Below are 26,086 nucleotides of genomic sequence, written 5' to 3'. Positions count from 1 at the left end.
CGGGAAGTCTTCCCAGTCAAGCGCTCACATTTGGAATATGTGATACTCTGGCCTGCAGGGGTTTGCCTTGTGTCGATTGTTACAGCTAAAGTCTCCCCATGTTAGCTTGGCGCTCCCCAAGTCTCCCCTGTGATGATACAGCCATGTTAAAATGATCCCAGCTCACTCTCTGCTTCTTTCTCTTGTCCCGCCCCCGTTCGTGCACCCCTCTGCTCTGACCTTTTGCCCCTTCATCCTCCTCCACTCCTCCCTCTTATTTCTCTTCTCCGTACAACCTCATTCCTCATGACTTATTCTTTGGCTCACCATCTCCCTTGGCTCTTCCATGTACATCTCTGTGTCTCGTCTCTCTCTTTCTTTCTCTGACATGTTTCAGGTGGGCACTCACGCAACAACAGTGGCAGTTCAGAGTCCAGCCTTCCCAACTTGGCCCGCTCCCTCCTACTGGTGGATCAGCTCATCGACCTCTAGAGGGGGTGGGAAAGGTCGAGGGGGCAGTTTGCAACCCTAACTTTGGGACCGGGGAGGAGGGTCAGAGATTTGGAAAATGTAGCATCTCGTGTCGGCGAAAGAGAGGACTCGGCATAGACTTGTTCACCTTAGGCCCTATAGGCTGTTCGCATAAAGCTCTGCTAACGTTCCCATTAATGCTTAAGCATATCTTCTGCCACTAACACGGCTACACCATGGCCTTCTTCATGCTTCCCCCCCCCATAATCGCTCATTTAACGTGCGGCCATGGTGGCGTACTTCCATTTCATGACGGAGTCCTCATTCACTGCTGCTTTGCTTTCCCTTTGTGCGAGTGTGTCTGTGTGCGCGCACGTTGAAGGTTGAAGCTTCATTTGAAACCGCTCATGATCAAAAGGGTGTAAATTCTCTCAAAACGTGCACAATAAACTTGCAGGTAGCCCTCATAACTGGATAAACACTTACCCGGATTGACCCACTAAGAGAGAAACTATCTGCCCGGACAGATTTTTTTTTTTTTTTTTTCAAACAGCTGTGGGTTTGTTGGTGCATTCGGTTTCATACACTGAAAGCACACGAAAATATTTCCAAGATGAAGAATTATGAATGTAGAGTAATTCCTGGCATGTGTCTCAAAACGTTTGTCCATGTGGTCTATTTCAAATGTCTTGTTAAAATCGGGAAGCCAAAGCGGTAGAATAATGAAGTGACGCACCGTCAGGAGACGTTCCATTTGTTTTAAAATGAAGTCAAGACGACTTGTCGCGTCCTTGTCAAAGGCAGAGGGGAAAGACACCTGAGTGAAGCTCAGTGAATACGTTGACGTGTGAAGCCGTAATCTCCTGTTGGATGCTTGGGTTGAGCTGGCATCATCGTAGGAAACCCCCAGACCAACGTAGCGCCCTTTGCACAGGCTCAAATAACAGTTTTTTTCTTTAGCTGGAAAGTTACTCCCATCAATACAGTGTTCCCCTGGTTCAGAAAACAATATCTAAACATGAACATTATTAACCGTTTTTTTTTTCTTTTTTTTTTGTGGTTTTGTCATGAAACACATTTTTAAGTATGTAATCGCATCACATCTGTCATGACTCTTTTGAGTGCTTTAGAGTGAATGTATACATGTGACATGTAAAATGTATAGAAAAATGGAACAGAGTCCTTTTTGTTTATAAATGCTAAGATGTCGTGAACTTTTTTTTGCCTGTCTTTTCTCTATCGTGTTAGATCTTGGTGTGAAACATCATGGGGTCAAGGTCTCCCATCCACATCTATCCATTAGGTTGTTTTTTTTTTGTACAATTGAAGCCAGACCTTTACATCATTTCATTTTTTTTTTTTAATCTTACTGTCTGAAGTCAAATCAGACTAAACCTCTCCTGTTTCAAGTCACCAAAATTAAATGCCAGAAAAATGAGAGAGAACATTTCTTAGAGTATTTTATATTGTTTTCTTTAAGCTCAAAAGTGTACATTTCCTTAGTTTGCAGTAGCAGTGTTGTGGGTTAAATGTTTTGGGTATCGTTCAATAAACTTCTGACAGTACTCCGCTGGAATCCTGGGCCAAATCCTCCTGACAGGACTGGTGTAACTGTCAGGTTTGTCGGTTGCCTTGCTCGAACACGCCTTTTCAGATCTGGGCAGGTCCACAAATTTTTGATGTGATTCAGATCAGGGCTTTGTGATGGCCATTCCAAGATATTGACTTTATTATCCTCAAGCCACTCTTTCACCATTTTGGCAGTATGATTAGGGTCATCATCCATTTCTTGCCAGCTTCATCCAACATCTTCACAATGTCTTTAGCTTTTGTTCTGGGGTTGAGTCGGACATTTCGGGCCAAAACTCGTTGATCTCTGGGACACGGAGCCGGTCTCCTTCCTGAGCGATGTGATGGTTGGACATTCCCATGATGTTTATACTTGTGTATAATTGTTTGAACAGATGAATATGGCACCTTAAAGCATACGGTAATTGCACCCAAGGATGAGCCAGACTAGTGGAGCTCCGATTTATTTTTTTTTTTTTTTTACTCTTATTTCCTGGCTGATTTCTTTAGATTTTTCCCTTGATTTCAAACAAGGAAGCAGAGAGTTTGAGGTATGGCCTTAAATACATCCCCATTTGTGCTGCCAATTAACTTGCATGTTGTTGTTTTGTTATTGTGGCATTTAAGAGAATTAAATAATTTGGGTGATCTTGACTGACCTGAGGCGGCACGTTGGATAAGCTGGTAAAGCATTGGCTTCACAATTCTGAAGACCTGGGTTCAATCTCAATCAGTTCAGGGTGTACCCCGCACTCCTGCCCGTTGACAGCTGGGATAGGCTTCAGCACTCGCCGTGACCCTTGTGTGGATAAGCGGCCAAAGAAAATGAATGGATGGAGGACTGACCTGAAACAGGATTTGACCTGAGATTGTGAGACAAAAAGGTGTTTTTGCACAGTAAGTAAACCTCTGGCTTCAACTGTACAGTAGCTTTATGATAAGAGCTCTAAAATAAGAAATGGACATTATGTGAGCAAATTGAAGAGTGACATTGTTCTCTGTCACGGCAAATAAGTTGTGTCGCACAGACAACGGACTGTATTTGTCACTGCGAGTCTACGTGAGTCCTCCCAATTGCAAAACAACTGTTGGAAGTGAAGACATACAGCACTTGTGCAATCTTATGGTTTCAGTCTTGGTGAAGAGAAATAACAAATCAGGTAGTTTGCCTTTTAACTGCTTGGTGAGAGCCGCCCGCTAACAGCTGCCGTCGACGCCGCCGAGGTAAGACTGACCGTGCGCTCGCCCGTGCCCGTCTTGTCTAACTGCGCCTCCCTCTCCTGCCAAAGCCCCCTCTCCTCCTTTCTTCCGACTCCCTCCCCTCCCATCCGTTTGAACTGTGGAGAGGAAGTTGTGGAAACAAGGCTTGCGCCGTGTTGTGATGATGAATGTCGTAGAATGTGCGTGTTTTTGTCATGACACGTCGTCGCTTTGTAAGAGGTGCTTATCCTCTATGTCCGACGGACCTTTCGATGGATAAATGAACTTATTCTCTTCTGCTTTTTGATACAGATGCGCAATTGGAGAGGAGCGACTACTCTGTGCTCGGCCAAGCGGGACTTGAGGTGGAAACCGTCGGAGATTCTACAGCAAGCGAGGGATGTATTCATTCCAGTGATGAAGACCAGGAAAAAGAACCTTGTCAAGATTTTCGCAACCCGCAGCAGATTTTCGAGACTACCACCGAAGGTCACACTTCTGCGCATGACTGCGGCGGCTCCAGACCGCTGCTGCTTGACTCTGAGGAAGACGAAGAACACGGTGTTCACCCCAGACTCGCGTTGTCTGCTGCGACCTTCCCTCCGCCCGCCGCCCACAATCATTCCCAGCCCGATCCCGAGCCGGCCCGTGCAGACGTCTTCTCAAAAGCCCCTTTCCGCCTCGCGCAGCAAGGAGCGGGCGACGTTTTCGCCAACGCGCCATTTCCGAGCGGCCCCTTCGCGGCCCAACAGCAGCCGGACGTGTTCTCCCAGGCTCCGTTCGCAAAACGAAAGGAGGCCGCAACGCCCCCGTATCCTCATGGAGCAGCTGCGGTCCCCGAACAAGGTGTGTTGGGACAGACCGCCCCACATCCGTTCCGCCCCCAAGCTCTAGCCAAATATTCCCGCCACTATGAGGGAACGGTGACCTCGCAGGATGGGAGCCATCAAGGTGGCGTCCACGCCGTTGACCCCTTTGTGTGCGCGCCCTTTCACCTCAAAGCCCCACAAGAAAAGCCTTGATGGCACCAGCGCTGCAGCTGGACCGCAGGTTTTGACCAAACTCATTTCTCAAGCTACATCATGAACCTCTTTTTGTTTCCCTTGAAACAACTGTTTCAAAGTTTCATGGGCGACAATGCAACGGGGGCTCTTTTGATTCTTGCTTTTTTTTTTTTTTTTTTTTTCAAAATGAACAGAAAGAAGGTGCATGCATGCAAAGGATGCAGACCGCAACCTTTCCTTGAACCCACCCAAGTATTTTCGTGCTTAACCACGAGCAGACTTTAACTGCACTGACATATCAAACGCTTATGCTTGAAAATGTAGCTGTTCACATCAGCACGGTAACGGTGAGTACTGTGCACAATTGTCATTTAGGGTTCTTACACTATACAGGACTGCTGCTCTGTGGAAAAACAGAAATTTTGTTACCAGTTTACATTTTTTTTTTTTTTCACCCCAATCACAAGTTATTCTTTAAATGATGCAAGTGTCTTGCAATTGCAATCTATCACAGCGGAGTTGTTGCTTAGAGGGGAAATCCACTGGTTTGCATTAACAATGTATCCAGTAGGTCATGTCATATGTACTCTTATTTTGACAATGTTAAATCATCTCTCATTTAATAGTGTTTTGAGAAGATTTTTATCGACAATTACGAATTTTCTGGGGCGCTGCCATTTTCGGGAGTCACATGACCTACGTGCGCGGGTGTGACGTGTTACGTGCCGCGACGAAGGCTCGATTACATGGGACACCATTGATGCCCAGCGCTGATTTCTCTGATTTATCCTCATCTGATGAAGAAATAGCACTATTGGTTGATCGGGAAGACGCAGGACTACTGGAAGTATTCCTCCGTCTTTCCGATCAACTGAGCTCATGGCTCCCCCGAGCCACTCACGGCTGTGTATGGAAGTATTCCTCTGTCTTCCTGATCAACCGATACTTCTATTTCTTCATCAGATGAGGATAAATCTGAGAAATCAGCGTAACGGCATCAATGGTGTCCCATGTAATCGAGCCTTTGTTTCGACACGTCACATCCTCGCGCGTCGGTCACGTGACTCGCGAAAATGGCGCCGCAAAGGAAAGTTCGTAATTGTCAAAAAAATCTTCTCCAAACACTATTAAATGAGAGCGGATTTAACATCACATTGTTAAAATAGAGTAGATATTACATGACCTATTGGATACCTTGTTAATGCAAACCAGTGGATTTAGCCCAAATTTGATCTCACTGGCATTCCTGGACTTCATTTTTCTTATTCTCAATCCTTTCGGTATGACTATCTACAAAAAAAAAACAACTGGATGGTCAAGCATTGTTTGTTCACGCCTACCTCAAATTGGTCTTGTCTATGTCTATTTGATTCCATGCTGGTCACTCTTGGCTATGTCTCTATTGTCTCTTTCCATTGTTTAGGTCACTGTCGTGTGTCTGCTAAAAACGGAATTTACTCTGTGTCCATTCCATACATCACAAGGACCTTTTTGTGTACATATTAGAGAGAGACTCCATTATGTTTATTACCTAACCATACAGGACACTATTCCACACGTGCTCGTTATGTGCATTCGATAATGTCGCTTGTAACACGTTCCTCCAAATCATCTTGCTGCAAAACATGGTATTGAGCACCAAGTACTACAATATCTCCAAATATCCATTTTGCACAACACTCACATTCACTTTCTCAAATCAGTACTGTAGGTTTTTGGAATGTTAGTTTGCACTGTATAATTCACAACTCCTGCAATGAATGCATTTCCTATGTCATTGAACTATCAAGATCACTAAGGTCGGCATCATTGGCCTAGTCCAAGACACTTGCTAAAAACTTTTCTTTTTTTTTTCTGTGCTAGCACGTATATTCATCATGGCACTTTTACGTAACAACATCCAAACCGATTGAACCCAAAGTTGAATAATGTTATGTCTGTTGTAATGTAAAATGTTCTGTTTTCATATTTGTTTGAATGTAGCGCAACTGGAAAGTGTCTGACATGTTTGAAACGCAGGATTCCACAGCTGACTCGTTGGATGAAAAATGCTTTAAAATACGTACAGTACAGCCTGCCTTTGTCCTGAAGAAATATTAAATGAATGTAAATCGTACTTTGTCGTGGTCAGTTGTACTTTTGTTCATTTTAAAACTTTGGAGGCTAATATTAAAGTAAAATTGAGATGTAGCAAATCCCAGAAACCATCTAAATAGCCCTGATAGACTTGAAGCCAGAGGTCACCGATTATGATTTTTGTGTGTGCCAAAAATCTTGCAAGGGCCAAAGGTAGAGCCTGGTGGCCCGTTGCATAAATAGCTCACCAAGAAAGGCAGCTTGTGATTCCTGAGGATTGCTGTACAAATAATTATTAGAAATTGATAGTTATAGTTGTTTTGGATTATAACTTTGCTAATAGCACAAGCAACACTCGCAGGCCTGAGCCAGAAGTAGGTCGCCCTCAAGACATCAAAAAATAAGAGATCACTGAAATTATCAGTTCTTCACTTAGATGAATAATCAGTGGTTATTGGTGATAACCAAAAGGTAATTCAACCAGCTGGTTATTTGTCAAGTGTGTTTCAAACTGGTAATCTTTTGCAATTGTCTTTGAAAGTAGTTAAATTGTATGGAATCATAGATCTTTCTGAGTCCAGTATCTTAAAACTCATGGTTTTGAATCGTACAAGAAAATATTATGAACCCTAAACAAAGCTTGTTGAGCCTCTTGAAAAATGACAGCGGTCTCGTACGCTCGAAGGCATTTTAAAAGATGACTTGGTCAAACACGTAGTCTACTGTGAATACGTCGATAAATGACTGAAATAACGGGATGCTCATAATTCCGGAATCATAAAATTAGATTTATTGTTGTTTTTTTGGGCATGTGCTCACTAGATGGCGGTAGTCGCAACACACCGCGGATGTCACCCGCACTCGTAAAAGAAGACAGCACTGACTTATTTTTGTTTTTCGTCCCTTACATAGCTCATTAATCTGAACAAATAGTGATTTAGACAGCATGTAAATACTTATTTTTTTTCACTGGGCCTACATTTACAGCATAACTTCACTAAGACGCGTCTGTTTCTTTTTTTTCCCGGAACAAGGTTACATGTTCGTGCCTTGCTAGCTTGTACTGCTACAAGGTGCTAACAGTTCTCGTCGCTGCTAAGTTCACATTTTGCTTTCGCGCTCAGTGGACGAAGGCGTCTTATGTTCATGGGAATTCTGTAGCTAAAACCACAGTTGCCTTTGCTTGAGCACAATGGCGACCCAGAGAGTGCTTCCTCAGAGCAAAGAAACTCTGCTGCAAAACTACAACAAGAGGCTGAAAGATGACATCAGGTCTATCCTGGACAACTTCACCGAGATCATCAAAACTGCTAAGGTATTTGTGTCTACGGGTCCTGTTTTCGCGATTATCATTCCACACACACAACAAAAGTATCTTTATCTACTGCACTGTTTACCATCCTTGCTAAGTTAAGACACACATTTTACTTTCGGAAAATCTCTCGGCACACTACTGCATAAAAATGTCACAGAACGTATGGATACCGAAATGGTGATGTCCTCCACATAAACTTAATTTGTATGAACAATGAATTTATTTCACTGTTATGCCTGTCACTGGTATGGATAAATGAACATATGTACGGTACGTGCTGAAAGGTATAAATATTTTGGCACATGACAAAAATTTAAATTGGATAATTTCCCACAGAACCCCTATTGGCAACAGCGTTATCACTAACTTACACCAACACTTTAGGAAAGTCATAATTGCAGTAGGGATATGTCCATATTTTTTTTTCAGTACTTGCAAATGTTGAATAATGATATTTGATACTGCCATTATATCTTACAGTTTTCATTTAAATGTTTCACTTAAATGAAGTATTGTTTAAAAGCACCACTCAATCTTTAGCATGAAATAAATTTCACTATAATACACTGAAAACGGGTGGCACAGTGTCTCAGCTGGAAAGCGTCGGCTTCTCAGTCCTGAGGTCCCGGGTTTGATCCCGGTCCCGCCTGTTTGGAGTTTTCATGTTCTCCCTGTGCCTGCGTGGGTTTTATCCAGGCACTCCGGTTTCCTCCCATATCTCCAAAAACATACAACATTAATTGGACTTTTGAAATTGCCCCTAGGTGTGATTGTGAGTGCAGCTGTTTGCCTCCATGTGCCCAGCGATTGGCTGGCAACCAGTTCAGGGTGTACCCCGCCTCCTGCCCAAACATAGCTGGGATGAGCTCCAGCACTCCCCGCGACCCTTGTGAGGATAAGCGGCTAAGAAAATGGATGGATGGATTTACTGCTAACACTTACACAGATTGCTGTTATTGAATGTCGTGGTATTAGAGAATTTATCCGGAATGCAGGAGTCCAGTGTCAGCATCCCCAAACTACTAAATATGTATGAGAAAAACACATCTGGGACATATAAAATAAACACTAGAAGGGCATGAAAATATTAAATGAATATCTTCTTGTAGAGCGTGACGACATTCTTGCATGGCTGAGCATGCGCCATTCGTCCCCGTTAGATGTCATGCTGTGTCGATATCATCTTATAGAGATTGTGTACGTGACGTCACCATTTTCACAGCGCCATATTGCCAGTCAAACAGAGCTGGTCGACATTGTGGGAGACGTTGAACCAGAGGAGAATATTCACAATACCCGAGACCTGTTGTGCTGTTGGTTGTCACAACAGACGAAACAGATATTCAAAAAGTATTCTTTATTTTCTATCGAATACCAGCTGAAAAAACAGAAAATATTGATGGATTTCGGCAATTAAACATGCTGGATGGTGCCCAATCAAATACACACGCCTGTGGAGCGATCGCTTCATTTCAGGTCAGAAATATTCTGCTCAATCTGAAATTACCAAAAAGTATTTATAATGTCAAGTTAGCTCATTTGAGAACAATGCGTATTAAAAGAAGAAGAAAAAAACATCTGTCGCGAAGGTTTACAGAGGTTGATGTGTGGCCGCAATCGCTTCCGTGTACATTCCACAGACACGACTCTGTCCCCCTTTTTTTTCCCAATCATAGTTAATGAATGCGAGTTTGTGTAAAACCAGGGGTCATTTATTTAAATATTTGTGATGAATACTAGCTGAAAAGATCAATGGATTCCCGCAAAAGTTAACGTGTCGCCGAACACGCTTTCGCATTCAAGAGCCATCAAAACCGTCACTATGTGGAATTTATCCCTGAGAACAGATCCAGCAGCAAAGTATTCGTACGCGTCCAGACTTTTCTAAGATTTCAAGCTTTTCCGTTTGAATCTCAATGACTTAGTCACCAGATCCATGCGTAGATCCAGTTGTCCAAGACAAGCGAAAGCAAATTGACCCCTCCGTACAGGGCACTTAACCACGCCTCCTGAAGTGACGTCACGCCATGTGCGCTCACGTAAGACAAACAGTAAAAATGGCAAATACAATACAATACATTCTGAACTGAGACAGACTCCATTCTTCTGATTTCATTCAAATCAGCGATATATTATAGATTCTAAATACAATACATTCTTAACTGAGAGAGACGCCATGCTTCTGATTTCATTCAATCATTCACACGTAGCAATGTTATGCTAGCGGAGAACGTCTCATTCATTTATAGGAGACGTGTATTAAAAATCAAATTTAGGGCATATCTTCGTGCAAACACAGTCTGGTTAAGCTTCTGGCCGCGAGCCAGCAAGAAATCAATACGTTTGTGCAGTCCGATCATCGCTAAATATCGCTCAACAAAGAAGAAGTGTGTCAATCGTTCACACGTAGCAATGTTATGCTAGCGCAGAACGTCTCATTCATTTATACGAGACGTGTATTAAAAATCAAATTTAGGGCATATCTTCGTGCAAACACAGTCTGGTTAAGCTTCGGCCGCGAGCCAGCAAGAAATCAACACGTTTGTGCAGTCCGATCATTGCTAAATATCGCTCAACAAAGAATAAGTGTGGCAATCGTTCACATGCAGCAGTGTTATGCTAGCGAAGAACTTCGAATTCATTTATACGAGACATCTATTGAAAATCAAATATAGGGCATACCTTCGTGCAAACATATGTGTTCCGGTTGATATTAGATGGATTTAGTTGATGATGCGGTCTTCCACAAAGTTTGACCCATCGAAGGCATTTTTCGTACTGGGTCTTCGGTTTTGGAAAGGGTACGAATCGAACTCCACCAACTAGCCTTTCAGGATACCTGTCGTCACTATTACAAAGTCCGTGACTACACCTCTTAACCATATCTATTGTTAAAGAACCCAAATACGCGATAAAACGCCAACAGAAGCTATAATGGACCATTCAATGTTGTCAGAGAAAATGGCGGGAGCAAAAACGGGCTTTGGTCTATGTAGATCTCTGGCCTCTGATTGGTCAGTGACGCGAATTGTGCAATATCCACGGAGGGGTCAATTATCAGTCCAATTTCTTATCGGCAAAAACATCGACTTCGGCATTAAATATGGATCCTCTATGCCGAGTTTACCTAAATTTTCCATGTATTGTCTTTTATTTTCACCTGTTAAATGTCTGACGGTATCGGATAAGACTCTGGGCCTCATGCTGCAAGACTTATTTCTGTCGTCTCCAACCGATTTAGCATTGAGCAATGCTTAGCTAGACCGTCGATATGGAGAGGTAAACAAAAGTCACGTGATTTTATGACGTAGGTGCACGAGCTCTATACCGATGAAATTAAAAAAAACATTTTAACTACCATTCCACGACCTGCTTTTGAGTTCAGGCCCACCAGTTGAGACCGCTGGTCTAAACTGCTGTCATTATTTTAATCCTCAGATAGAAGACGAGACGCAGGTTTCTCGAGCAACTCAAGCAGAGCAAGACCATTATGAGATGCACGTTCGAGCAGCTAATATTGTAAGTATAAATGTGAAGAAGAAGAAAAAGTCTCTTTACATAACTGAGTGGATTGAAACCGTCTTTGGGTTTACATAGTTTAACGGTCATGTCTAAAGTGATCTTCAAAGTTCATTTATTTTGAATGTTCGTGAAAATGGAGGGCTGAAACGCAAACTTCGGAACTGTGAGGCAGCTGTGGCAACCACTGCTGAAACGCGTCGTGGGTCCATCAGGTCCGCGCTGGCGAGTCGTTGATGAAGCTGGTGTCGGATCTGAAGCAGTTCCTGATCCTCAACGACTTCCCCTCGGTCAACGACGCCATCAGCTTGCAGAACCAGCAGCTGCGGTCGTTGCAGGAGGAATGTGACAAGAAGCTGACCTCCCTGCGCGACGAGATCGCCATCGATCTGTACGAACTCGAGGAAGAATATTACTCCTCCAGGTACAAGTAGACAATTACTCGCCACCCCCCCCCCCCCTCCATCCCACCCCTGTCCTGCCCTCCCACCCTCACCATTCGCCGCTAAGCCCCAGAAGCCGTCATCCTGCTCATCATCGTCACCGTCATCCAGTCGTAGCTGTGTGGGAGTGCTGGATATGCACCATGTATAGTGGCATACCGTAATTTCCGGCCTACAAGCCGCGACTTTTTTCACACGCTTTCAACCCTGTAGTTTATGCACTGATACGGCCAATTTGTGCAATTTTTTTTTTCCTAACGGCCGCAAGGGGGCACTCGAACGGAAAAGGTAAGAATGAGATCGGTGGAATATATGTGCCGAGGAATTGACTTTTACTGGCCCTGTTAGCACTGCGCTAGCATGTTACTGGCATGTCTCAGTGATATTTACTGGTAAGTTTTATTTTAACCGGCCCTGTTAGCGCGCCGTTAGCACTAGCGTTAGTATTAGCACTAGCGCTAGCGTTAGCACCGTGCTAGCGTGTAACATCTTTATTTGTAAATATCTCGACTTTCAATGTGGGGACTTGCGCCTTTTACACAGCTGCGGGGTATGTATGTACCAAATGGTATTTCCTTTACAAATGTACTCGGTGAGGGTTGTAACCAGGTGCGCCTATGTAGGCCGGGAATTACAGTAGTTACCTTCGCCAAATATTCCAGTGCCGTACATTTTGCTGCTCTTTGAAATGAGAATCGATGCTGAGCAGAATATCAGAAGAATTACACTTTTTCGGTGGGCGGGCAACAAAGCTAATTGATATAGATTCAGAGTTACCCCTAACCTTTAAGCCAAGTCACATATTTTTCAATTAGAAAAATTAGGTGGCACACCACCAGACAAAAGTTGAAAACTGATATCATGATCTCTTATCAATTAACTCTCAAATTGAATTCCTCGGTGTGCTGAGTTGAACACAAAGTTATCATACTGTTGTCTGAAAAAACAGGTAGACACAGGATAATGCCACCTTCACCTATCTACTGCTGGTCAAAAGTTTTAGTACACCCCAATTTTTATTATTATTTTTTTTTTACAGTCTGGACATTGTGCCTTTTTTGTATAGTTGAAATGTAATTTTGTTTATTTTTCAATTCTGGATAACCTTACCTTTTTGTTTCTTCATGTAGTTCACATTTATCTTAGTTTGTGCTACAGCTGTACAATTGAATTTTAATCTTGATCATGATTTGAAATAAGCCTGGTCGTCAGGTGAATTTTGTTTTTACATAAAAAAAGTGTATATATATATATATATATATATATTATTTAAAGATTATTTTTACACTGAAAACTGTTCACATATTGTTTGTTGAAAAGTAGTGTCATAAAAATAAGGGTTTTTCTTAAACATGAGGAATAATTGTGAACGGTAATCATGATTACACTATTGATCAGATTAATTGTGATAGTTTTTTGGCCATAATTTTGCACCCCTAGTTGTTATCATTCCAAGCACTTCAACTGGACTTGAACGACTTGACTTTCAATTTTTTTAAAAAATGATGGGGGCGTTCTAAAATTTTTGACCTGTAGTGTAGCTGTTTTCTCAAAATGCACTAAATTGTTGTGCCGCTGTGGTCGGACTCACTTTATTACAGGGGTGTCAAACTCAGAGCGCCATAATGATTGTGAATCCATATTGATGTATAATTGCCTCATATTATTCATTAGACGTACACCACAAATGAAGTTGTTTTGAAATCGTAGGTCATCAAAATTTGTTTGCTCAAATATTGTTTTCAAAAGGGCGTTGATAAAGATATAAAATAAAGGCACTTTTTACACGAAAGCAATTTGCCATTTTGGTATTTTAGTAAGAAATTTTAAGTCAGTGATTAATTTTCGCGGGCCTCATAAAATGATGTGGTGGACCGGGTCTGGCCCCCGGGCCTTGAGTTTGACACCTATGCTTTATTTGGAGACCAGATTTGGATATTATATTTTCAGGAAAATAATTAAATTGATTTGATAGTTTGGAAACAAGTTTATAAATGGATGAATGGGTGGTTGATGGTCAAAAACCTCTTAAGGAAAAGTAGCACTCCCCCCCCCCCCCCCCAAATTAAGTGTATGACACTCTTCAACCACTTTATTAATTAGACATGGTTGGTGCAACAAAAGTCTAAAACACGGGTGTTCAAACTTTGACTGGATTAGCTTGATCCGCCATGGAGCTTTCAAGTAATCAGTGACAGCTCCTTTTACATTAAAGAGCGAACAAAAAAAGTGTGTTTTTAACATTGTTTGGCAAGACTTCTCTCTGGTCACGTTGCATCAGTGTAAGTGAGGGATCGGAGTTTTTTTTTGCGAGTGTCCTGGACTCCTATTTCCGTGGCAGTTTCTTATAGAGCAGAATTATGCCGCTTAACGGAGTTAAAAGGTCAGTGTGGACGTAGCAAAACGTCCTTCGTGTTGTTCTTCCAGAGTCGGTTAACAGCTCCTCTGCCATTTTTTTGGGCCTCAATTACCGAATTTGGAACAAGGTATGAATCAGGTCATGTGTGTGTGCGCGTATGTACACACTAATGGGCTAAGAAAATATGATGGTGCAATGCCATCTTATCAAACGGACCTTTCCGACTGGTGATCTTAAGCTCCGCCTTCCCCTTAGCTATATTAGCCATGTCCCATAAGCTTCCAAAATGGCAACAGAACAGGTTTGAAGTCGATTATATATCTCGTATACCAGATAATATTGGGGTATGTTTTTTGCCAAATGCGTCAGACTTGTCCAAGAGAGTTCTACAGAGAGGTCTCAACTATTTCACGCAAGGATATGTACACGGGATTAAGATTTTGGACGGAGCAGGACGCAATGTCAGAGTTACAGCGAAATGTTGGCGATCGATGCAAACTTCCTATTGAAATCCAACAGGATAAAAATCGTACTGCATATGTAAAGCAGGGCGACTACTTTTTACTTGGAAAGATCACGAGTAATATTGTAATCTTTATAAGTGAGTGGGTGTATTCATTTGACCTTGCTCGTAATGGAACCCAGTGCTCTATCTTTTAAAGTCCGATGTGATGCAAATAGACATTTCTCTTGCATGACATGGCGCATTTATGTATCACTAACCCAACTCTTCGGCATAAAACATGACACACTTCATTCAGCAGGTCAGTGATACACTGACAAAGTGAAAGTTCTTCTCCTGCAATGTATAAAGCACTGATAATAATTCAGAGAAGATACTTCTCCCTCACTTACCATCAAACATACAGCCTATTGTTTGTTGATATTGTCCACATTTAGTTGTACGTGCGCTCTTCTGCGAGCCTTAATCCATCGTAGACACTTCCGTCAACTGTGTTTTTAGGCTTTGGAAAATGAATCAATCTAGCCGGATATCTTTCATCAGAATTGCACGTTCCCCATCTGAGGACCATTTTCTTCGTAACATTAACTTTTCCAAGCGCCCGCTACTGACAACCAGTATTGCTTGTGGGACAATATGGTGAGAGGGGCTTGTCAAGCCAGGGGTTAAAACAATGCGGCTATCTGATTGGCTATTATTGTACGAGTGATTGACAGGTCGGGAAGGTCCATTTTGACCCTTCCACCTGAATGTGGAAATTGAAGTTCAGAGGTGTTTTTATCGTCTCCGGTTGCATAATTTTAGCCTCTTCTAAAACCTGTCACGGTCTTCTGAGGTTGTGGTGTGGTCACGTAGAATGTTTTAGCTTTGCTCTTCTACTTATTTTGTAGCCGGTGGGTTGCGTTATTGTTGCCTTTCGATTGACTATACAACGCACAGAGTCATCCAAACTTCCTCGGTCTGGCGTCCTACTTTGTGGCTGATACGGTTTTTACATTGAGTAAATGAATAGGTGTCCCTATTCTCCCTTCGTTGGTTATTATTATAGTTCCGCAAATGACTAATGCATGCAGTTTTGCAGATTTTACTTTGATTAGACTGAACAGTATGCTGTTAATTACGTACCTGATAAAGGAGACATTTTGTTTTTTGAAGGCATTTCCCTCCAAATATTGGCTTCCACCATTGTGTGCCTCGAGGTGGAAATGGGGGAAAAAAAATCATTATACTATAAAGAAATAAAATAGAGAGGAAAAGTGGAGTATTTTGTCTTGTTTTTGTACGATAAATAAGTAAGGTGCGGGTTCTTTTTGTCACTGGTTGCATTTGCTCTGCTTTCTCCCTCCATCGTCAACTAATCATTTTGACAAGCTTTGACCTGATTAGCATTGGCTGGAAGTTCTTCACCAAGCTGTCGTCGTCCTGATCAATCTTCCAGTTTCTTGCGCTTGTTTGCCTAACCCCCCCCCACCACGCTTGTCTGCGACTGACTCAGCTTTCTTAAGCGTATGAATGTTGCTCGTTCTCACTCGGCGCTCTTGTCTGCTCCTCTCCTGCTATGCTGCGCCTCCGCCGCGCTGGTTCTTTGCCTCCTGTCGGGCCTTCCGCCACTCAAAGCTACAATCAGTGGGACAGCGCCGAGCTGCCCCTGTGCGAGGCGTACCGGCGACGGGACAGCTGGACATCCCCGGGCAGCAGCTGCGGCTCCAGCCAAGGGGAGCAAGAGGACGCCGAGGGACCCCCGCAACAAGAGGTCAACCCGCAACACCACCTCAACGGGCACACGGGCGCCGCGCCCATTGAGAAATCCTGAACATTTGAATCGTCAAATTGTTGACATGCGGAAGGAACCTTACTTCCTCGGGATTGGGAAAATTATGAAATACATTCCACTGAGTTTCATCTGTTGTCCTATAAAAAAGCTTTTCCAGTTACTTGATTACCGTATCAGCATTAAAAGTAAGTCCACATGGAAGTGAAAATCTAGTTAGCTGTTTTTTTTTTTTTTTTTTTATTCCCAATGTCATCTAGTGAATGTACAAATTTCCATTAATTTCACGATAGACCAGACTCATTTATAATTTTAATTTGTAACAAGTCCTGAACTTACTCCACAACGCAATGCCAATAAATAACAAATGCTGATGTTGATTTTTTTTGTGTTTTTAATCAAGTAAAATGAATGCTAGGTATGCAACTTGAATTATTTACATTATTTACAGAGCAAAACATTGTCATGATAGGACGATTCAAGCTCGAAAGATGTTTTCTCTCAGGCGGCCACTTTTTCCAGATAGTACAACATACAAAAATAATTCAGAAGAAAGAGGGGGGGAAAAAAAAAAGACTCCACGACAGCTTAATATCGTCGATTCATCTTCTTGAACTTCTCGTAATGGTAGTCATCGGTAGCCTTTTCGTTATTTGGCCGTTTGCGGAAGTTAGGTGGCTCTGATGCTGCGGAGTAGAATGTTGAAATGAAAAATATGTTGCAAATAGATGATTTCCACCCCCCCCCCAAAAAAAAAAAAAGGTTTTAAAATCAATGTCGGTCAGGGGTGTCAAACTCATTTTTGTCACGGGGCACATTGTAGTTCCGATTTCCCTAAGAGTTAGGACTGTGAAACCTAAAAAATCATTTTATCGCCTCATCATATCGACACGTGAAATTTATGAATTATTTTTAAAATCAGAAATTAAGGGGAGTGGATTTTTCAACTATTGTTGATGTTTGGCAACATAAACACACTTCCAATACCTCAAGATTATGATTTGTGATATGACAATTTGAAATTTTGGTACAGATTTGAACAAGAATCACGCAAGTTGACTTCTGTGAATCGCCTTCGCGGGCCACATAAAATCATGTGGCGGGCCAGATCTGGCCCCCCAGGCCTTGAGTTTGACACCGGTGATGTAGGTGGGACACTTACTTTCCAGCCCAGGTTTCTCAGTGTCCCCCACACGCAACGGCCTCGCTTTGGGTTCCTCCCGATCTCGTCTGTGGTGCCTCTGAGCAGCGTTGGCGTCCTCGTGATAGACTGGAGGAAGACGTTAGTGTGGTAAGGAGACATTTTTCCATGAAAACAGATTTCCATAAAGTTTAGACCTACAGCGGTTGTGCTGGACATAGTTTACAGCAATATTGGTCGGTACAAATGACGTTCCGTTGTCTTTTTTCTTGTTCCTTTGCTCTGCAAGCAGCTTGGCTTTAGCCTCCTCTGTCTGGATGATGTTCTTTATCTTTGCACTGGAAAATAAATCACATTGTAGTTGTTTTGTACAGCTTGTAATTAAATACAGGAAAGCTTCGGTTTTCGAACGCCCCCGTTTTTGAACGAAAATTATTTTTTTTTCCTTCCGTTTTCCAACGAAAAGCGGTACTCGAATGCCGCTGAAAAAAAATGGAAATAACATATTGCTCGCGGCCAGACCAGCTGACCCACAATGCACTTTGTTTGCTTTAAAAAGCCTATTTTTTTTAGGCTTGGAACGCATTATTTCTTTTTCCATTCATTGTAATGGGGAAACATCGATTCGGTTTTCGAACGATTCACTTTTCGAACCGTTTTCGGGAACGGCTTGCGGTCGAGAACCGAGGCATCGATGTTACTGTAAAAGTCTACATACTCAATACCAAGGTCGACTTCAGGGATGCCGCTCAGCATCTGGTTAGACAACATCTCCTCGGTCTTCTTGGCGGAGTTAACTCTGATGTTCTCGGGCAGCTCGTAGAGGTGGTCCTCTGCGTTTTTCACCTTGACTTTTTGTTCCTCCGCTTCCACGAGGCCCTTTTTTCTTCTCAGCTCGGTCTCAATGTATTTCATCCTGTCCGGGAGTATTTATCAAAACAATCATCGGGTGTGTTGAAATCCAGTCGGAGCACATACGATTTGTTAAAATACAAAGTGTAAAATTGTAAATAACCAAAACGTAGTCCCATGACCCTTGTGAGGATAAGCAGCTCAGATAATGGATGTCTAACCAAATGTTCAATAAAAAAAATTATTCACGACACTTGCTGAAAACAATATGTACATAGTTTAATTTCTATAAAAGTATATTAATGAATGTAAAAAAAATAATTTAGTCTGAATTAAGGGAAACTGTATTAATAGTCTGCAATTGTAAGATTGCTTCTTTCGGCTTGTCCCGTGAGCGGTCGCCACAGCGTGACATCTCGGATGAACGCTCATATTTGTTTGGCAATGTGTAAAAAAAAAGATGACAAATGCATACATGTCTGCATCTTCATCTCTTCTGTTTGTTTCAGCTGAGAACGAGGTACCCAGATTAAGGTCGGTATCGTCCTCTGTCCTATAAAGAGAAATACATTTTCATATATTAATGAATGCCAGGCTTGAAAATAAAAAAACAATACAGTCAACGTGGTTTTGGTTGACTTACATGTCTCGATTCCGATCCTTTACTTTCTTCATGTCAACAACCCCTCCGGTTTTTAGCTTAAAGGGGTCATTCTGTAAAATGACGGCATGTTGTTCATAACACTGTATCAATACAGTATTGGTACATTAATTGTAAAGCTCCGATCTTTAAAGTACATGAGGGTACTCACATCAATCTCAACCTCGGGTGGCAATTTTTCCCCAACTAGTAACGCAGTAATGCTGTGCACAAAACAATCATAAACATTTAATGGATAGGTTTCCAATTACGCCATTTTGTGTATCACGGAGGTCAGATAACACAGGTGATAGGTGAAATGTGAAGTTTTTTTCCTATCGTTAATTTATCCGATTGGTCTCAGGACTGTGGTGACGTCATTGGAAACCCATCCATTGCAAATACATTGTATTTATTTGTAGCTTGTGTTGTAATTAAAACACGTTAAATGTTACCTGACTCCGTTCTGTCGTCGCCGCAGGCTCTGCAGTTCTTTAGCCTCTTCTACTTTACATCTGAACGAAAGACGGAGGACGAAAAGAACATGATGATGGAGTGGGGGAGAAAAATGAATTTGAACTGTATTAAATCTGGACAGAATACTGTGGGAGCGGTTAGCTCTATTGGCTAACAAGTTAGCTTCGTCGCCCTCTTGTTATGTGTAATATGTTACCTGACTTCTTGAGTCGTTTCATCTTCTTCCACATCCGAAGAATCCCTTCTCCTCCTAAAATTTTTGCCGGAAGGCATTTTAATATGCAACTTTCGCCTTCGATTCGGTGCATAAACACTTTACCGCACACCGAAAAAGCGTTCCTGGAAGCATGTGGGGGACGACTATAAACGGCGAACAATAACAACCAGCAAGTTACTTCCGCTCAATGAATATTACCAAAACAAATATGGCGACTTCCAGACAGGTCGGCAGTTTGCTGGCTGTATCTGCCAGACTTTTGCGTCCGTAAGTTTTTTTTTCCTCCCTTCAAACAGAACCTTTCCTTTGTTACAATCGATTACTGTTCACAGCAGTGGCCCCAAATGTTACTTTAACGTTGGGCAAGGTTAGCTGCGAGCGGCTATTAAGCTAAAGTATGGGTGACGTACAACGTGAGCTCAACTCTTTTATTACAACAGATGTCTTCCGTTAACAATATTTGCTTTATATCACTAAGTTGATATATATGCAACAAAAATGAAAAAAAAAAAAGACGCGAGAATAGTTTTGAACAATGAGAGTTAACTTTACTCGCTTTGGACACGTGATGGTGCTATGATTGGGAAAGACACCATACTAGCTATCAAAGACAAGGCCCGAGGGCCAGATGCGGTCCGCGACATCATTTTACGTGCCCCCTAATGCCAATCATGTACTTGACATTTGTCTATATCAATTCTGAAAATTGTTTCACAATAATAAAATACAAGACGTCCAAAAACTATTTTCCTTTTCATTTCAATTAATTAGCCATCAATTTGTTGTACCAAAATATGTGTCGATTTTATGTTTGGGTCATTGACATGTATGCAGGTTTTCATTTATTTAGCAAGAAAATAATAATAATCTATTCATGATATTTTATTTTGTATTCTTACTTGATTTATTTTCATACATTATATAAGCGCCTCAGATACTAAATGTGGGATTTATTCCTGATTGAGAACAGATCCAGCAACGAAGTATTTGTATGCGTCCAGACTTTTATATGCTTTCAAACTTTTCCGTGTAAATCTCGAAGACTTACTCACCAGATACATGTGTAGATCCAGTTATCCAAGACAAGCGGAAGAGGGGTAATAGTCCAATTTCTTATCGGCGAAAACATCGATTTCGGCATTAAATACGGGTCCTCTATGCCGAGTTTATCAAATTTTTCCCATTACCTTAGTTTATTTTCACCTTTTAAATGTCTAATGTATCGGACAAAACTCTGGGCGTCGTGCTATAAGACATATTTTCACTTCGTCTCCAACCGACTTAGCATTGAGCAATGCTTAGCTAGACCGTTGATATGGAGAGGTAAACAAAAGTCACGTGATTTTATGACGTAGGTGCACGAGCTCTATTAGTCATTGTCATTGAAATCTCTTTCATCTTGTCAGTCGTGTTTTACATTAAAAGTGGGTATGAGTCAGTCTGACGTGATTCTTTGCAGAATATTTATTACTGTGGATATTTTTTTCCGTGTGAATCATCCTCCATTGTCTTTCTGACAGTGGTTGTCAGAGTACTGGTTTTCACTGGCTTTCGCACAACACAGCGGTCAGGAGCAGATGGCCTCAGCGTTGGGTTGTCCCTGGTCTGTAAACCGGCTTTGCGCTACTTTGTGTTACGCTAGTGATGGGTAATTCATTCGCTGTGCAATGTATCTTCACAGGGAGGAGCATGTTTGTACAGACACAGGACACGCCAAACCCAAACAGCCTCAAGTTTCTGCCCGGACGTGTTGTTCTCGAATCAGGAACTATGGATTTCGCCAGCCCCCGTGAAGCGTACACCTCGCCCTTAGCTAGGTTTGTAGTTACTGAAGGAGATAAGACCACATTAACGTCACTCCACTCTGTCACATTATTGTGTGCTGTGATACAAAACCTCTGGCATATACAGTAATTCCCGGCCTACACAAGCGCACCTGGTTATAAGCCTCACCAAGTACATTTGTAAAGGAAATACCACTCGGTACACACATACGGTGCAGCTGTGTAAAAGCCGCAAGTGCCCACATTGAAACCGACATTAAAAACGAGATATTTGGAAAGACGGTACAGAAACAGTTTAACACTAGCGCCGCCACGCACGCTAATGCTCGCGTCGCCATGGGCCCTAATGCTAACGCTAGCGACGCCGCGGGAGCTAATGGTAATGCCGCCGTGCTAACAGGGCCGTTTAAAAAAAAAAAAAAAAAAAACATACGGGGAAAAATCACCCTAACCCTCACACGGCAGTAACAGGCTAGCGAAGCGCTAACAGGGCAGGACCGGTAAGTCACTTCGGCACATATATACTACCGGTCTCACTCTTATAAGACTCACCCAGTATATTTGTAAAGAAAATACCATTTGGTACATACATACGCCGCAGCTGTGTAAAAGCCGCAAGTGCCCACATTGAAACATGAGATATTTACAAAGAAAGACAGTACATAGGGAGTTTAACGCTCGCGCCGCCGCGCTAATGCTAACACTAGCGTCACCCCACTAACACTAGCGCCGCGCTAACAGAGCCGGTTAAAAAAAACATTCCGGTAAAATTCACTGAGACACAGCGATAACACGCTAGCGCAGCGCTAACAGGGCCGGACCGGTAAAAGTCACTTCCTTGGGACCTATATTCCACCGGTCTCAGCCTTACTTTTACCGCTTGAGTGCCCCCTTGCGGCCGTTAGGAAAAAAAAATGCACAAATTGGCTGTACCACCACATAAACCGCAGGGTTGAAAACGTTGCGACTTATAGGCCGGAAATTACGGTAATGAAATATAATTATACAGTATCAAATTCATTTTGTATCTAGTATACATAATATGTGTGCTGGCCATTTTTTTTTTTGTGCAGCATTAAGATATTCTAGATAAGTGTCTCCCAAGCTTTTCTGAGCCAAGGCACATATTTTACAGAAGAATATCACGGCACGGTACCAAATGAAAATGGCAAATACGGGGTTAATAAAGTCATTTTTATGGACGTGCACGCCTGATCATCTGACAGCATACTGTTGTTAGATTCATTTGAACTATTTTTTTTTTCTTTAATATACATATTGCTATTTTTTAAAGCAAGGAAAGAACTGAACAAAAAATATTGTTCTGGTTTGTCTGCAGACAGCTATTTAGGATTGATGGCGTCAAGAGTGTCTTCCTGGGTCCGGACTTTATCACCATAACCAGGGTAACGCCAATAGTTGGAAAAAATATAGATGTATATCCATATATAATTGAGTAACCTGTTAACATTTTTTGTCCTCATTTAGGTTGATACAAATATTGAATGGAAAGTAATGAAACCTGATATTTTTGCTGCCATTATGGACTTTTTCGCATCTGGGGTTCCTGTTGTCAATGAGGACGCCAAACCCAGTGAAGACACCGGTAAAAGTGAACCCTGAAACTATGTTTACTGGTCTCTTCAAGGACTTAAGAGAAATTATTATTTTTTTTTTTTTCCTCTTTGCAGCACCATCAGATGATGACGACGAGGTAGTTGCAATGATCAAAGAACTGTTGGACACTCGAATAAGGTAGTTGGCGCTCTTTGGGCATCCGCAGCCATCCCTTGGCATCGGTTTTTGTCATTTTGCCCGCATCTTCCTCAGACCCACGGTGCAGGAAGACGGAGGAGATGTCGTGTATTGTGGCTTCGAGGATGGCGTGGTGAAACTGAAGTTACAGGGATCCTGCACCAGTTGTCCCAGCTCCATTGTCACCTTGAAGAACGGAATCCAAAACATGCTGCAGTTTTATGTCCCAGAGGTTGAATCAGTCGAGCAGGTTGGTCTCTTTCCAAAACGCATTTTGATCTGCATTATTTTCTCGTTTGCGTACGTCCCATTTCCTCGTGTTAATGGTATATCAAGCTATATAAGCTAACATAATTCCCGGTCTACAGAGCGCACCTGGCTAAAAGCCTCACCCAGTACATTTTTAAGGGAAATACTATTTGGTACATACGTAGGCCGCACCTGTGTAAAAGCCGCAAGTTCCCACATTGAAACACAAGATATTTACAAAGAAAAACGGTACACAGGGAGTTTAACGCTAGCGCCGCAGCGCGCACTAATGTTAGCGCGGCCCGGAGTTTAACGCTAGTGCCGCAGCGCGCACTAATGCTAGCCCTATCCTAACCCTAACACTAGCGACCCCATGCTAACACAAGCGCCAGCACGCTAACAGGGCCAGTTAAAAAAAAAAAAAAAACGTTCCGGTAAAATTCACTGAAACACCGCAATAACACGCTAGCGCAGCGCTAACAGGGCCGGACTGGTAAACGTCACATCCTCGGCACATATATTCGGTCTCACTCTTACCTTTTATGCTCGAGTGGCCCCTTGCGGGCGTTGGGGAAAAAAAATGCACAAATTAGCCGCATCACCGCATAAACCGCAGGGTTGAAAGCGTGTGAAAAAAGTCGCGGTTTATAGGCCGGAAAAGAAAAAGACTAATAATTTAAACTAGATCCACTCAATATTTTGTCATTTTTTTTGGGCTACAATATGAACAACTTGAACTGTATCATTCAGATTTTAAAAGGGGCAATAGACTGGATAGTGGTATGTCGATTGGTTGAAGCCACTTGGCCGCCGTCTTGGTACTCCCAAAACATGTGGAGGACATGATTTACAGGTTGGATTATGGCTGGGTTTTTTCTCGAAGTTTGGCAGGTAGACTTAAAACTGTCCGTGTGACCTTGAGATTTTTTCGGTTCTGGTAACATGAAGGATTTTTAATCCGACTTGGTCAGCCAAAAAAGGCTAAATGCAAAGGAAAGACATACAACACCGTGACTACAAAGAAACATTGCATATTACCTAGGGCCTGATTTCTGTGACGTTAACTTTTACCAAAATACGTTGTGAAGCACTGTCATCATGACATAGAAAAATAAAAAAAGCATTTTTTTTCATAAAAACATAAAATTAGATATTTTTTGGGAAATAACGACTCGCAATGGGAAAATACATGCTAAAAGCATTGTTCATTTGTTCTCTGCGACGTCCTATTTCAGACATAAAATTTAAACTTGTTTCCTCGCATTTGAAAATGTAATTCAATTTGCAGTTCGGTGTTTTGAAATTCATCCAAAATTTCATAGAAAATGTGTTTTCTTGGTTATCCACTGATGAAGTTTGGGAAACTATTGACATCGCTTTTTTGTGAAAAAACGTCGGTTTATAAAGGTGAAGCAGGGAGTGAAGGGTGAACAACAACAACTGTCAACAAAACTTTGTTCAAGTGAATTAAGGTCATCAGAAGAAAAAAAAAACCTTTACAAAGAAACTTTAACAGTGTCAGAGTAAATCTTTCTAACTTATCTCTGGAATGTTTTCTCATAGCCACGAATTTGGCGATTAACGCAGTTAAATCGCTGTCGCTGCACAGGTCGGCATGGTTGTTTTGGGAATATCAAGATGGCGGATGGCGACTTCAGTTTTGTTGGCCAATCAGCCAGCCAGTCTTTTTTTTTTTTTTTTTTTGATCAGTGCTCGGTACACAGAACGAGTTTAATGCTAGCACGGGGCTACCGTTTGCGCGGCACTAGCATTAGCGTGACGTTAGCGCGGCGCTAGCGTTAAACTCTTTCTGTGTACCGAGGCGTATAACCAGGTGCGCTGACTCTAGCGCCGCATCACCGCATAAACCGCAGGGTTTAAAGCTTGTGAAGAAAGTCGCGGCATGTATGCCGAAAATTACGGTATATTGTTTGTAGTATTTGTTGTATTTCACTTTATTTGTGGAACTAATGACCGCGCACAAAAAGGAGCGTTCAGGGTGTACATTGTGTACAGTAGTCAATGGTTTGAAGAATAAGCTCAAGCATTGTTCATGACAGTTTAAAAAAAAAAAAAAAAAAAAAGAAAGTTGTCCCCGCACCCACAGGTGAAGGATGAGGAGGAGGCTGCTCAAGCGTGACGACCATTTAAGTGAGGACAACATGCGCACATTCCTCTCAGCACTGGCCAATAAGGAGCACCCAGGTGGCGAGAATACAATACGACGCACTAGGAGTATTCTGATCATCAGCCACAGTTCTATCATAAAATCACATGATTCAGATTGTGTATACTGAACAGTATTTCGACATAGGGCAACTTCTTTTCAGCCATTCTAATTTATCAAAACACATTAAGGAACGTGACCTCAAGTCGCGACTCCGAATGGCTTTCTTGTTTAAAAACGCACAATATTTATATGAATAAAGAGTACTCGTAAACTGTAAACTGTTGCTGTGTTTATTTTGTGAAGGGAGAAACACATTTTACACTTATTAGTATTTGTTTGTCATACGTTTATTTGACGACGCGCATCGTCTGTCGTCGTCCGATTGTACTGACGGATCCGAATCCGTCTGCGCACGGATACGGCCAGGTGAATCCAACACGCCCATTTTGCACTAAGATCTAGAGTACAGGTGTCAAACTCGAGGACCGGGGGCCAGATCTGGCCCGCCACATGATTTCATGTGGCCCGCAAAGGCAAATCATCGGTGTCAAAATCCGTGATTCTTGTGTTCAAATTGTCATATATCATAAATGATGATGTTGAGATGTTATCAGCATGTTTGTGTTACCAAA

At 42.1% G+C, this 26,086-nt stretch overlaps 4 protein-coding genes across 17 annotated transcripts in view; 3 read left to right on the top strand and 1 right to left on the bottom strand.

The window, feature by feature from the left end:
• The window catches only part of LOC133499155 (AP2-associated protein kinase 1-like), an 83,252-nt gene extending 76,913 nt beyond the window's left edge, over positions 1 to 6,339 (top strand). For 9 of the 12 annotated variants that reach the window (XM_061816790.1, XM_061816794.1, XM_061816793.1 and 6 more), the window contains one exon: positions 3,532 to 6,339. In XM_061816790.1, coding sequence (XP_061672774.1) covers positions 3,532 to 4,241 — 710 coding nt within the window. In that variant the 3' untranslated portion in view covers positions 4,242 to 6,339. The other 3 variants (XM_061816797.1, XM_061816796.1, XR_009794569.1) reach the window with 2 other exon arrangements.
• Positions 6,340 to 6,967: 628 nt separating this feature from the next.
• On the top strand, positions 6,968 to 16,549 carry med22 (mediator complex subunit 22). 3 transcript variants are annotated; one of them, XM_061817297.1, is made up of 4 exons: positions 7,052 to 7,614; positions 11,053 to 11,133; positions 11,349 to 11,557; positions 16,016 to 16,549. In XM_061817297.1, exons 1-4 carry the CDS (start codon positions 7,492 to 7,494, stop codon positions 16,209 to 16,211), a joined length of 609 nt encoding a protein of 202 aa, XP_061673281.1. In that variant the 5' UTR covers positions 7,052 to 7,491; the 3' UTR covers positions 16,212 to 16,549. The 3 variants fall into 3 exon arrangements, with proteins under 3 accessions (XP_061673282.1, XP_061673281.1, XP_061673283.1); XM_061817299.1 differs by having other exon boundaries at positions 7,597 to 7,614; positions 11,309 to 11,557; XM_061817298.1 differs by lacking the exon at positions 16,016 to 16,549 and having other exon boundaries at positions 6,968 to 7,614; positions 11,349 to 11,567.
• Positions 16,550 to 16,614: 65 nt separating this feature from the next.
• On the bottom strand, positions 16,615 to 19,615 carry c4h9orf78 (chromosome 4 C9orf78 homolog). The gene is made up of 9 exons (XM_061817295.1): positions 19,476 to 19,615; positions 19,258 to 19,317; positions 18,975 to 19,026; positions 18,806 to 18,876; positions 18,638 to 18,715; positions 18,029 to 18,226; positions 17,512 to 17,648; positions 17,332 to 17,439; positions 16,615 to 16,855 (listed from the first exon to the last, which is right to left on the bottom strand). The coding sequence occupies exons 1-9, from the start codon at positions 19,550 to 19,552 to the stop codon at positions 16,758 to 16,760; spliced, it is 879 nt and encodes a 292-aa protein (XP_061673279.1). The 5' UTR covers positions 19,553 to 19,615; the 3' UTR covers positions 16,615 to 16,757.
• A 21-nt stretch (positions 19,616 to 19,636) lies between these two features.
• Positions 19,637 to 25,732, top strand: nfu1 (NFU1 iron-sulfur cluster scaffold homolog (S. cerevisiae)). The gene is made up of 8 exons (XM_061817296.1): positions 19,637 to 19,763; positions 21,017 to 21,099; positions 21,178 to 21,313; positions 22,620 to 22,686; positions 22,769 to 22,886; positions 22,972 to 23,035; positions 23,111 to 23,285; positions 25,392 to 25,732. Exons 1-8 carry the CDS (start codon positions 19,684 to 19,686, stop codon positions 25,422 to 25,424), a joined length of 756 nt encoding a protein of 251 aa, XP_061673280.1. The 5' UTR covers positions 19,637 to 19,683; the 3' UTR covers positions 25,425 to 25,732.
• The last annotated feature ends 354 nt before the right edge of the window (positions 25,733 to 26,086 follow it).

Source organism: Syngnathoides biaculeatus, chromosome 4 (assembly GCF_019802595.1).
Source record: "Syngnathoides biaculeatus isolate LvHL_M chromosome 4, ASM1980259v1, whole genome shotgun sequence".
Taxonomy (NCBI): domain Eukaryota; kingdom Metazoa; phylum Chordata; class Actinopteri; order Syngnathiformes; family Syngnathidae; genus Syngnathoides; species Syngnathoides biaculeatus.
This window is presented reverse-complemented; position numbering and strand designations above follow the sequence as displayed.